This window comes from Lepidothrix coronata, unplaced genomic scaffold, assembly GCF_001604755.1.
Source record: "Lepidothrix coronata isolate B3197 unplaced genomic scaffold, Lepidothrix_coronata-1.0 Scaffold51, whole genome shotgun sequence".
NCBI lineage: Eukaryota > Metazoa > Chordata > Aves > Passeriformes > Pipridae > Lepidothrix > Lepidothrix coronata.
In genome coordinates this window covers 2848157-2861783 of record NW_016690231.1, presented here as the reverse complement: position 1 = coordinate 2861783, position 13627 = coordinate 2848157, and the positions used below count along the sequence as shown (strand labels likewise).

Below are 13627 nucleotides of genomic sequence, written 5' to 3'. Positions count from 1 at the left end.
TGCTTTTTTAAAATAAAATTGGCTGTTGCATCGGGAGTGCTAGTACTGTTTTAATAAACAGTCTAAAATGCCATCATGCCTTTGGAAGTAATATTCCTGCTAAGTGTGGTTTGCTTAGTGACATGCTTATGTAGATATATGCATATAGATTTTTGTATATAAAAGCTTATTTTGGAACGTGAATGTTTTTTAAGCTGTTGTTCCATTTGCCATATTTGAAAAAGTTTCCATCTCCATTCATTCCAAATAATCTGCCTTTTGCTCTCCTTGCCTGCTTTTGCCTATTTGTAACAGCCCATTTGAGTTGAGAAATTGTGTTGGTGAAAGATGAGTGAAATCATATTGCAGACTTGTTAACCTCTGTTTTATATACCCTGAGAATCCAGAAAGCAGCATCATGATGTCTAAATCAGCTTGTAAATAAATACATACCACTGGTTTGGTTTTTTTAAGCTTTTTCAGTTGTGTTTCAGAAATAAGATGCATTTGAAAACAGTCATTGCAAAAGTAACAAGAGGGTGACTGCAGTGGCTGTAATAAAAAGGAAGTATGGTAAAAAGGCAAGAGAGAAAGACATGTAAAATTAATTTTGTAGTTTGGCCAGTGGAACTAGTTGGGGAAATTAAATCAGAAAATTAATTAGTCTGAAAACAAAGGAAAAAATTAAATATTTGCATCCACCGAAGGTGTCACTTATTGTGTTTCATCTCCTGTTTTGGGGGAAGGAACATCCAATGAGGAGTCTAGGAAAGAACAGATTGATATGCACTGGTCTTAGAGTTAATGTAGTGGTGTGATTTTTGTAGCTTAAAACGTGTCTCAGAAACTGAGTAATGACTGGGATGTATAATAAAGAGTGAAGGGGAGTTGAGAATGTCCATGGGAGGTGCATTTTTTCCATGACACTGCCCCAGCCTAATAGCTGTATAAAAACCTGTAATGCTCTTTATGTGTACACACAGTGGACATTTGTGCTGAGAATCCGTTTATCACACTGTGCAGAAATGCATTAAATGTGCAAAGCTTTTGTGACCTCTCTCGGATTTTCCTGATACCTTGTATCTCATGAAAGAAAGGCTGGTACTGAGTATACATTATATCTTTGAATCAAATCGATTCTTCTAACTGCAGGTAAAGGACAGTCAATAGCATAGAACAGAGCACTTTTAAGCTGGTTTGGCTTCAGCTGAATCTTAAAAATAGTCAGTTCTACGTTTTCCATAGCTGAATTATTTCTTTTATATGGTTTCCTGTTTTTCTTTAAGTGAAATGAAGCAAGAGAAAGAAACAAAAAGGCTGAAAAATGAGCTGGAGCAGTGAAGCAGCACAGCTTTTCACAAATGGCTCCTAACTGTTCTTGCATGCATTATTACAACAGTACAGTGGTGCAGAATATTTCCTCAAACCAGTAGCTGGAAAACGTGGAGCTGAGCTCAGTTTCCACAGCTGATCAGCTCCCAGTGACCTTGTGCTTGGTGAAGGCTGTGCCCTTTTTCAGGATGTGGGTAAACAGTGAGCAGGTGACATTTCCCTTCTTGTGTGTACATGTATAATTCAGGTACACTCTTCTGGAACAAGAAAATCACACCAAGTGGCACATCTGTCAGTGTCACTACAGAGGAGCTGCTGTCATTCTGCAGTGAGAGCAGGTTCCTTGTCCTACAACACAAGCAACTTGTAGTTTCAACAGCTGCAGTTCTGGACATGCCAAGCTGGAGCCCTCCAGGTTATCTGGAGTGCTGCATTGAACTGCTTTTTTTCATTTAAAAGCAAATAAAGGAAGGGGTTTCATAATCTGAAATGCAGATATTATTCAAAATGATTAAAAATAATTGAAATTTTAAAACCTATAAGATTATATTTGTATGTCCTTGGTAGTAGGCCTTGGTATGGATTATTCTGCTAATCTCTCATATTTTATCCTATGTCAGAAATGTTTTAGGGCTGATGGTGCTTTGATAGGCATGTCAAAGACAGTTGGTTATACCCAAACTGTTCCCTGTATAAACCTTGGTGTCCAGTTTAAACAAGAAGAGAAATCCACAGTCATGATGCTGCAAAACCAGACAAGCACATGATTTGGAAGTGACGTTATTTTAGTGGCTTGTCCCAAATGTCATCTGTTGTTGTGCCTCTGAATATAAAGATTCTGTGGCACAAAGCAAAACTTTTCCTTCTTTTGGCTCTTTCATCTTCTCTGTTTTGAAGCCCTGTTTTATCATTTCTTTCTTTAGATGGCTTGTCCTTACTTTTGTCCTGTATGTAACAATTCTTTTTTTTCCTGTGGAAAGTAGTCTGTTTACGAGTGAAATAGAAGTGTGCCATGTTTAAAAATGAGATGCTCTTCTAGTTTTGTCAAGCATAACAAGGTAATCAACCACTGCAGACAGTGCATGTCTTTCACACTGATTGCTGTAGTTGATCCTACTTTTTTAGCAGTGGACTGCAGATACTGCTGCATTCTTCTTTTTGGAAAAATAATATAAACACCATTCTTTGTTTGCCTATTTTCTTTATGTTAATTTTTGAGCAAAATGTAGTTGTCTAATGAAAACCATCCAGTAAGTAGTTAAAGAAAAAATGCTTTAGAATATTTCAGAGCCATTCACTTCTTTACCTTTTTTTTTTTCAGAGTCTATAGGTATCTATATCTTCTTTTTAGCATGAGAGGGGAAGATGAATTTGTTTGCTTGTAAATCTGTCTGTCCTTTTGAAAAAGCAAGATAAAGGAAAAACATAAAATGTCACATACTAATTTGGCATTTGGGGGATGGATAACTTGATGGCATTTGGAAATTCTTTTTAATTGCAATAACCAAAAACTGCATGAGAGTTGTAATTCCTCATAGTATAAATTCTTTAATCATAATTTAACAGGGAGAAAAAAGGTAAATATCAGGATCTGCCATTTTAATTAAGATAGGTGAGGAGTTAAGAATGTTTACGTGTTGATTTTTAGTCTTCAAAGCACTCAAGATACAAAGGCATATTGATCCATATAGCAAACTGATTCACAGCCACTAATTTCTTTGCAGTTGGCCCTTCAAAACTGAGGATGCCAAATTTTGTCTGCTTTTGAAGACCTTCCCATGGTCAGTGTACTGTCAATAGCTGGGTTTCAGTGCAGCACCTTAACCCTGGTGAAACTGTTGAGTCTTCGAGTATTGAATTTGTTCTATAGGAAATATTTTTATCTCTTCTGTTTAATAATTTTGGGCCAGTTTATTGAGACTAGAACTGACAAACATCTAAAAAGATGTAATTGCTTACTTTATTGCACAGAGCAATAAATACAAAATATAATACACTCCTATTTCTGATGGACAGTTGCTTATTAATTCTCAGTCAGGGAATACTTCACCATAAACTTTGAGGAACCTGCAGTAAAAAAAGATACAGTGGTAGACAAGAATCTGGAGTTTTTTCAGATTTTACTGAAGTAAAAGAATTGTTGATTAACTCTTTCAGTGCTGATCTAATATAGGAGTCAAATTACTGGAAAAGAAATATTAGCCAATTATAGAAGTGTTAGTAACGTTATCAACAATGCTCTTTGCCAGTTGGTTTTGTTTGAACATACTAGTGTTTTGTTCTGTTGCAATGAGCACATTTTGGTTCACTTCTAATTTTGGCTTTGTGTATTGATTAAGTAGTGTAACCCCAGAATAACTAATGTAAGTTCTGGGCTTATGAATACTGCAAATATGCAAATGACTTGTAATGAACCGAAGTGGTCGTTTCTGTTCTCATATAGCTATAAATTCTCCTTATTATAGAGCTCTTTCCTAACCCATTCCTGCTAAACAAGAGTTGTTGAATCATCTTTTAGCATTATTTTAGTCAGACTTGCTTCAGTCATGCAAATAAAATGCTGAAGAACAACTGTGCCAGTGAATTTGTCTGTCACTGTAGCATTTAGTAATGGCCAAAAAAATGTGCTGTTGCCCAAAATGGACAGACAAGTGAGGTTTAGTGAATGCTATCCGAACATTTGCAGTTTAACTTCTTACAAGAGCTCTGAAAAAATGTCAATCTCTTATCCCCTGAGATGCATAATAAAATTCATCAGGTAACCAGTTTGTTTCCATGCTTTCCAAAATTCTTCAGCTGAGCTGCGAATTGGCAGAGCCTGGTCAGTAAAGCAGAGTGTTTCTGCCTTTTGGAAATGCTTCTGTGCTTAATGTGATTTTTTTTTTCCTTTTTTTTTAAATTATCTTTTTCTGCATTCATGCCTCCAATTTGAATTCCCATTACCTTCTTTTGCCTGGATCAGCTTCCACTAGTAAAAATACAGACCACTGACAACTTTGTCTCTTTGCCAGACGCTCCAGACAGTTTATTTTTTTCCAAATGTTTTTACTCATCGGCATTATTTATACACCTAGAAACTTTCTTTGTGGCCTAGCAACTTCCCGACGTGCTTCCACTGAGCTCTCTGTTCTGCTCTGATGGTGAATCAGGTCATTTTGCTGGTGCTTTTTTAGTTTGAAGGCAACCAGAGTTGCCACTGAGGGAAGCAGCACCTTTGTTCAGGTGATCACGTCGTTGTGGCCTGACAGTTGTCACTGTGTCCTGGACACAGTGGTTAAGGGGGGTGACTTCCCCCTGTGTGTCACCTGTTGTATTTCACTGCAGAACCTGCATATTCACCTTGGGGTAGCTAAAGTTACTTCTGTGTGGCTTTCCAAAGGTGACCTGGAGCAGTGGTGTCTGAATCTGCAGCCATCCTGCAGCTTCTCAGGGATATCTGGACAGCACTGTCACTCCTTAGTGGCAGCTTCCTGAAAGCCAAGGAGAGCCCACAGTGTCAGCACTGGATGCTTTTGGTGGATACATAGCAGGGCTTGGCATTGTGGTTTTTTTTTGTTGAGGTTGCTGAGAGAATCTCTGTATGAGGCACAGGTAAATGTGTCACTCATTTATACCTCTGCCAAAAAGGAAGTTAATGAGAGCTTGTGTTTTATGCGGCCAAATGAACTTGGGCACTGAAAACCATTGGGGTTTTCTTCCCTCTCTTGTTTTCCTCTTAACTCTACTTTGCCTGCAGCTATTTTGTTTCAAGCTATTAGAGGTGTCTACTTCAAGGCAAACTGGGCTATTACATATTCAGTAGTGTTCAAAGCACAGGATTAGGTGCTCTATAAAGACATGAATAACATTGTCAAGGAACAAAAGTCAGCAGTGGTGGCCTCTTAGGAAACTCTGAAGTTTGGAGAGCAGGTGTCTGCAGTTACATGTGGAATATGTGAAATTGGAAATGGGCCTCTGGTAAACCAGTCACTCAAATGATCATGCTGTAAAATGTTTATAATCTTTGAAGCAAACTGCCTTAGTGCTGCTTTATTGCTGGTTTTGTGGGTGTTGTGACAGCAGTTATTAGTTACAGCACAGAAAAGTGTCACAGCTCTCTAATGTGAAGCAGAGCTGGCTTTTTGACTATTCCGTTATCGCCTTGATATATTCATGGGAGGAGAAGGGCAAAAACAAAGGAAAAGATCACCTGATTCTAATTTGGTTATTTCAGGTTTTAATGTGTTCCTTTTTATTCCAGTCATGGTGAGTATCCTTGTATCAAACAGTGAAAGTGTCAGACCAGGTGGAGCAGAAATTATGACAGAGGGAACTGATTTCTCCAGTTGCCTTGAAACGGCAGCTGGGGGAATGACAGGCTTTGAAATGAGGAGCATATCTATAATGCCTGACTTGAATTGTTCCAAGCAAGGTATTGAGCAGAACTCTCTGGGGTACAAGCTGATAATTTGAAAATGTCTCTGTGTGGTTTTGCTTAATCTCCTGCAGTTGGAATTACTCACTGATCATCAACTGTGCATGGACCTGTTTTGAGATTAATAATTTTTGTGGTCTTCCCAACCCTTCACATTTGTTTTGCAGAGTTCAGAAAGAAAACTTAACTTTGAATGTCAGAAGTTCCTGATTGTATTTTCAGGTTCATCCTGTTTTACATAAAGGGGATAAGTAGACTAAAAGATATCTGATAGCACCCACTTTTTAGAACACATTTCTTCTAAGAACTAAAAGTGAAAACTTCAGAACTATGTCCTAGTTAAGCTGACAGTCTTAGCATGCATATACCAACTTGCATATGTATCTTTGGGGAACTGTACAGGCCTCTGTTAAATTCTGCTAGATAGATGTTTTTGAAGATGTCAGCCTTATTTATGCACACTTTACATAATCCTCATGAAGCACGACTAACTTGAAAAGTGAACAGTTCTTTGTTTACCTTTGATTTCAGACTGTCAACAGTATACCATGTCCTGTGACTGCAGTCAGAACTTTACCCACCTTGGAGGTTAAACAAACAGAAAGGCCTTCAAGCAGAAGCAGGGATCTTCCCAGGGATGAAGAAAAGGAGAAGAAAAGGAAAAAACACAAGAAAAGATCTCGGTCAAGATCTCGATCACCATTCAAGTATCATTCATCATCCAAGTCCAGGTCTAGATCACACTCAAAAGCAAAGCACTCACTTCCCACTGCCTATAGAACTGTCAGGCATTCAAGGTGGGTTTGGAGGCCTAACATATTCTTTATGTTCAAACATACTGTTTATGTTCTTTGTGTTTGGATATATCTCTCTTTAAAACTTTTGGCTATCAATTGGCTAACAAGCTTTTTTGCTATATATCTCTTTAAAATATCTTTGCACTTCTTCCATTATATAAGCATTCAGTAAGCTTGAAGGCAATAAATAAATATCATAAACTGTGGCAGGTCTTTGAAAGTGGTTTTAATGAAATAATGAATCGTTAATTTCTAATTACATAGTGCAAACTTGTACCATAAATTCTTCTTCACTCTAGTCTGTAAAATACCTGGTGATAATATACAGGGATGTGATGATAGCAAAAAGAGAACTTGGCTAATAAGTTTGTGACTGTTGCTGGAGCAAAATAACTAGACATATTGAGATAGGGAATAGAGAACTGGATGGTTGAACATCAAAGCTCAGAAGGAAACAAAGCAGTTGGGTGGCATGTGAAAAAATATGATGGATGAATTGCAGGAGAAATATGACAGGAATTCAAGAAGGGAAAATACAGAGTTGATGAGGGAGAGACCACAAGAATGTAACCCACTTAACTCTTTATATTAACGAGATTAAATACACTATATTGATTATCCAGCTATAAGATGATATGTATTGTGTTACATTGATACTGTTAATTGCATCTATGCTATTTGGGTTTAGGCATCTTGAAAGTTTGCTGTCTGTAAAATTTGTCACATCTGAATGCCCTGTCACAGAGCAGTGACTGTGGCTGTATGTGATGCATGTGGAATCATACACTGCTTTCCCTTTGTGGCCATGCCTCTGGCACGTGCTCCTTCCTGAAAAACACCTTCCAGCCCCCAATGGCAGTGTGCCAAAATTTCTCATCTTATATATTCCATGTGCTTTCCTTGTTTGTTTAACTGCACTAACAGGAGTAAGTGTTGACACGTTACAACCTTTTGGTTTATTCTAAGTCTTTGTTACCACAAAAGGTGGCTGGACTAAAGGAGAACTAATGGAGAAGTTGTCATTACAGACAATACCAAAAAAATAATTCCTTTTTTTTTTTTTTAATCTCCCTGTTGGGAGTGAAAAGCAGTGGGTAACTTCATCTTAAAATGTCTTGGATGGGCAAGAAATTTTTATGCAGCTGACAAGTCTTGGAGACTTAATACCCCATGTTGGTATAAAACAGGCATTTGAAAGGTGTTCTACTTGCATTTGGTGACAGCACAACTCCACTGAGGTAGAAGTAATGAAATAAGTAACAAAAAACAAGCTTCTGAGTGTTTCTTCTCTGCTCAGGTCACGATCCAGGTCGCCCAGGAGAAGGGCTCACAGCCCAGAGAGGCGGCGGGATGAGAGGAGCGTTCCCACGGCCTATCGGATCAGCAACAGCCCTGGGAACAGCAGGAAACAACCCCGCTCCAAGTGAGTGTGCCCAGGCCTGGAGGGGGCTGGGACCTGGCAGACTTAAACATTGCCTGGTGTTCTATGGACTCCCTGGCTAGAACTTACCTTTCTGTGTTCTGGGGGTTTAGTTCGATAGAAAATAACTTCTGTGGAGAAAATATAGTAATAGAAGCACTTGTTCTTCTTCCCTGTTCTTGCATGTGTTTGAACATCAAATGTACAGCCACACTGGTGAGTGTTGATACACTGCTGCCTCCTGGCCATGGGAGCTCAGGTTCTACTTGGAATGTCATATTTCCCTCTTGTGGGGTCATTTTTCTCATGCTGTGCTTGTGCAAGCTGTATGACCTGCACAGGTCATGGTGCAAGTGTGCTGTCATCCTTCTTGACATCACATCATATCTGCACAAATAAGGGCAACCCCAGTTTAGCAAACAGTTTGATTTACATTTTGCAGTTCTTTTACTGACAGAGTGGAACGTGAACTATGAATTGAGGTACCTTTTTTGAGAGCACATTGCATATAGTCTGTTTTAACCTATTATTACCAAAAAGGCATTTAGTCCTTAAATTGTTTCCGCCTGTCTCTTGTGGAGTAAGAAGCAAAGAGATCACTTTCAGCTTTATTAAAAAATTCCTATTGTTTCTTAAGATAACTTTCCATCTCTTGACAGCCTCTAATTAATTGATGTGTTGTAGGTATAATTGAAAACTTCATAAGTGTACTTCAGTGATTCAGTTTTTAACATTCATCAAGTGAAGATAATAGAGGCTTCTGTGGAATTCAGCATGCAAATTTGGTTAAGCAGAAAAGATATGGAAGCTTAAAATGTTTCTCTTCCTATAAACACACAAAAGAATTATTTTCACAACCCTGTGCTATTTTTAAGGCAGTGTTGGTATGTCTCCTGCTTGACCATTCAGCATTTTAAATCATAAGGTATTTTTAGAATTATGTCACTCCGAGTTGTAAAAGAAAGGAACAAATAATGTGATACTTAAAAGATGGCTTAAGGTTTTACAGTGTTCTAAGATGTTCCAGAAACTTCAACACCATTCTTCTGAATAGACTTCTAGCAGTACACACTAGAGAGAGATGCCTCCAATGAGGTATTGCCTAACTCTAATTAAAGCATTACTCTAGTTATTCTAATAATATCAATAATATCAAGTAATATCAATACTGGTATGTAAATCATACAGACATGAGTTCATAACCAGGTAAAAAATTTTGATAGTTCTGTCTTTAATATATTACTAATTGAATTATCTTCAAGCTTAATATTGCCTGTGAGGTGGGTACCTCTGTTCCCTTTCTGTCAATAAGGAACACATCAGGTGCCCATAACCCCTTTGTTTCGGCTCTTGTAGTGACAAATATTTGTGTATCTCGTTTCCAAGTTGCAAACATTTTGCACTTGAGACATGTTGCCAGGTCCACCTTGATTTGAGTGCAATACAGCAGGCTGTTGATAATTTTGAGCCTGTGGTTTGTTGCATTGGAGTCTGGATCACAAGGAAAGAAATAATTTCTTTTCAAAACCAAACAAACCATAGATTTGCTTGGTACATTTTACATAGCTATGGTTCCATGTTTTATTTATTTATGAGCTAGGAAAATTATAAGGGATATAAGCTCTTATAATTCTCATTACATTCTCAGTGTCTGATGTTTTTTGGGAAGAAACTTCCCTCTAACCAAGTTATTCTGCAAATCTCCAGTGAAAGGCTTTTTGCTGTCAGCCTCCAAGCTGTCAAATACTAGCCAGTAATTCCTGTGTACCATGAAGCAGCATTCCAAGTGAGAACCTCAGGAGTTAGTAGTTCCCTAATGTAATATGTTAAAAAGAGCTTCTGAGAAAGTATTTTGCACAACTGTAGAAGTGGAGCACTGGGGTGAGACTCGTGGGTAGGCTTTGGGAGCGAAGATTTGGGAGGGGTAAGACTAATGCTTGCTGAATGCATGAGAATATCCTGAGGAAGAGGGTTACATCATCTTTCAGAAGTGTGAAAAGTATCTTGAGCTGAGTCAGTGTAATATTGCTTTAAATATCCTTCAGTATAATATTTTCTTCTCACAGAAGTCCCCACGAAAAGAAGAAGAAGAGGCGGTCTAGATCACGTACCAAATCCAGAGCCAGGTCTCCCTCGCCATCCATGTCACCAGGCAAACCATCCACACACAAAAATTCTGTACATTCAACTAGTGTCTCTCCTGTGGAGAGTAGGGAATCCAGCCAGGAACGCTCCAGGTACTGTGCCCTGTTACTGCACCACTGCAGTGCTGCTGTCTCTTGGCTGTGAGTGTGTCCTTTGAGCAAACCTGGTGTGTGTGCAGTGGGTACATATCAAAAGGAGAAGGCACTGGGAGCACAGCACCGTGTGCATCAGTGATGAACATCTGGGATCTGTGTCACCTAATGGAGTAAACATCTCGACGTGCTCTTACAGTAAAACTGGTGCAGAAAATTCTGCAACCTCATTCTGAGTTAGAAACTGGAAACTTGCTCTAAATGGGATGACTCTTTGAAGTAGAACTTTGAGTGGTTTGAATTGTAACGCGTGCACAAGATTCATAATTAAATTATTTCTACAGAATATAGAACAGTCCTGTGAAAAGATTCCCAGGCTGCTCTTCAGATGTGCCTGATCAGTTGTACGAGTGACTCTTCTGACTCTGACTTATGGCTTCTAGTTGAATGAGAGAATGGTTGACTTAACATGTGAGAGAGGTGTACAATAAAACCCAAAGTGGTGGTGGTGAGTGAAATGCATTTTTAAAACATTTACTCTAAATTCCTAATCCTTTTTTATTTTTTAGGGGAGTTTCTCAGGAAAAAGATGGCCAAATCTCTTCAGCAATCGTGTCTTCAGTGCAGAGTAAAATCACTCAGGTACAAATAGACAAATTCAGAATATGTTACTGTCATATGTGAAAATGCCTCTGCTGTGTAGATTTTTGTTCAGATTTACAAAGCAAGCAAAGAAAGCTTTCTGTTATGGAGTAATTGTGACATTCACCTTTTACCATCTCTCTTTTGCTTTTTCTTTTCTTTTTTTCCCCTTTTTTAAACCTCCAGTGGTTAGTTGTGTGTAGTTACGGGAGGTTTTTTAAAGGTTTTTTTCCATCTCAGTTGATGCGATTTCTGTGTTTTGTTGTGTAGAAACTGCTCTAAATATTTATGCAGAGCACTTTGTAGCATTGTAGTAAATCCCAACTTCAGTTGCTGTCATAGGAACTTTCTCCAAATTACTTCACTCATTTAGCCTAGGGACTGTTAACATTTGATGATCAGGAATCCAGGTTTTCAGTGTGACTGGAACGTAAACTACCACTTTCATGCAGATTTTTGCAATCACATGATTTAGCTCAGGCACCCACTGATCATTTTCCTTCTACTTTCTACAGGATCTTATGGCCAAAGTGAGAGCAATGCTTGCAGCTTCCAAAAACATCCAAACTAGTGCCTCCTGAGACCTGCTGAACTGATCGTCAAGAAATTGTGTGAAAAAGAACAATTAAAAAACTGCCTCATCTCAAATGTACAGCTGAGCTTGGCTCACTTGGTTCACAACTCGTCTGATTTACCAGAACTCGAGGAGCTAAAACCTATCTTTCTGTACAGAAGCATCTCCTTGAAATTTCATGGAATTTTTTTCAGGCAGAATATCTTTGGAAAGTTTTTGGTTTTTGTAAATTGATTTTTTTGACTAATTCCTCAGTAACATTTTATGATCAGCAGCCTATATGTGTATATTTGTAAATACTATGTTTCTGTGAAAAGTATTACACAATATTAAAGAAGGAGACATCTTTCATTAGCTAGTTTTTGTGGAGTCCTTAATTGCTTGCTGTTAATTTTACAAATTAATTTGCTTTTTCTTTAGTAGGTTCTGCTTTTTAAAATGACAACTGTCTAACCTGCCTGACCGTCTTAAGCTGAGAAATTCTTTTTATCTTCCTGCATGCACAGGGTGATCTCAGAAGAATGTTTGCTTCCTTGGATGTTAGTAGTGGACAGTTTTTGAACAAGGGATGTGATTTTTCTCTCCATGATTTAGAAAGATCTCTGAGCCTCCATCCGAGGAGCTGACCCTTTGAACTCAATAATGGTCAGCAGTAGCCTCCTTGTGTCTTAATGTGCCTTGTTCTCTCTACTTAGCTAGAAAGAGGATATTTTTGGTCATTCAGCCAGCATCCTGTAGAGAAATTGAGCATTTTTCTGATACAGTTTTGCATACAGTTGAAAAAGATATTCACTACATTGTGTTTTACTGACACAGACCTATTAAGTGTTCAGAAAGCTTGTGGCCTCAGTAAAAGGGCATGTTTATTATGCACCCTTGTTGCATATGCTGAGGCTGTTTAATTTTTTAACTTAAATGTTCATAAAATGAGTACAAAAAGATGTGTGGATTTTTACCCAAGCCTGCTTTAACAATGAAGGGTTTTTGTAATAGTTGGTATATTCAAAAGATGCCCTTACTGGCAGTTACCTGATTCTGTAAGAGTGGGATCAAGGCTTTTACTTATCCCTGAAAAAGTCTGAGATCTACAATCAGAAAACCTGTGGTTTTAGTGACTCATGGTCCTAATTTTCTCAAATTTCATAAAGAGTAGGTGGAGGTTGGAGACAGATTAGAGAAATTAGTAAAAAGTTCCCACTTACTCATACAGGAGTTCGTAACTTACCTACATAGAACAACACAGATTAATGACCCCAATGCAAAAATCTTGTTCAAAGGAAGGTGAAGAGAAAGTGTTGATGTAATTTAAACTGTAAGTAACATGATGGTTAAAATGGTCATTGGCATGCTACTGGCTCACTTGGAATGCAAGCACAGTATTTAAGCCATGGGAGACGTTAATCAATCAGATTTCTTTTCCATTTTTGGTCAGTAATTAGAATTTACAGTACAAACAATTCAAAATGCTGTGTCTGCTGCAGAGAAATTTCATTGTGAGCATAAGTGGTGATGAGGCAGAGCCACCTAAATGGCAGTGCAGAATCACGTTATCCACCATTTACCTAATTATTTCCAAGTTATTTGTAATGCTTTGACTAGGACAAAAATAACTTCCTACCAGTACTAGACAGGCACCATTTCCTCTGCACATATTGATGAAACAGTACTAGTAGAGACAGATAAAAAAGGACATAAAGTAAATTTTGTAGGCAGCTGTTGTAGATTGTTGTGCAGCGTTGAATTTACAGCAGCTATATTTTTCCCTCTTAAATGGAGTTAAAAGTCTCACCATGGTTAAATAATTGGCAGCTTGGATGCCAGTTGTTTGTCAAGCAATAGGAAAACAGCCCAGCTCTTTGATAAAACAGACTGGGCAGCTTGTTTCGCTGCTGCTTTGCAGATTTATTCTCTTTGGGAAGGTTGTTGCTTTAATGACTTCTTAAAATATTTTCTCTCCCTTTGAGCAAGTCTTTTTCTCTCTTTTCCTTACTCCCTTTTTTGGTATGTAGTGAGATGGAGCATTTAGCTACAGGAAAATTTAGATTAAACTGCATTTTTATACAGTCTTCATTGTTTACCAAGGTTTGTTTGCATTCAGCACTCTCTCATGGGGAGTTGTATTCTCTGGAATTTAAAAAGTAGCAGTGTTTTTATTACGTTATTATTTCTCTTTCCAACCAGAATGGACGTTTTTACCATACTAAGGGGGCATGAACTGCCTTACCAGAATAA

General features: G+C 38.1%; 1 protein-coding gene across 3 annotated transcripts in view; it reads left to right on the top strand.

Annotated features, from left to right (window-relative positions):
• SFSWAP (splicing factor SWAP homolog) overlaps positions 1-11753 on the top strand; it is a 30012-nt gene extending 18259 nt beyond the window's left edge. For all 3 annotated transcript variants that reach the window (XM_017815570.1, XM_017815571.1, XM_017815573.1), the window contains exons 14-18: positions 6257-6522; positions 7820-7945; positions 10009-10179; positions 10749-10821; positions 11337-11753. In XM_017815570.1, the coding sequence (XP_017671059.1) occupies positions 6257-6522; positions 7820-7945; positions 10009-10179; positions 10749-10821; positions 11337-11402 (702 nt within the window). In that variant the 3' untranslated portion in view covers positions 11403-11753. The remainder of the gene's footprint in view (positions 1-6256; positions 6523-7819; positions 7946-10008; positions 10180-10748; positions 10822-11336) is intronic.
• The last annotated feature ends 1874 nt before the right edge of the window (positions 11754-13627 follow it).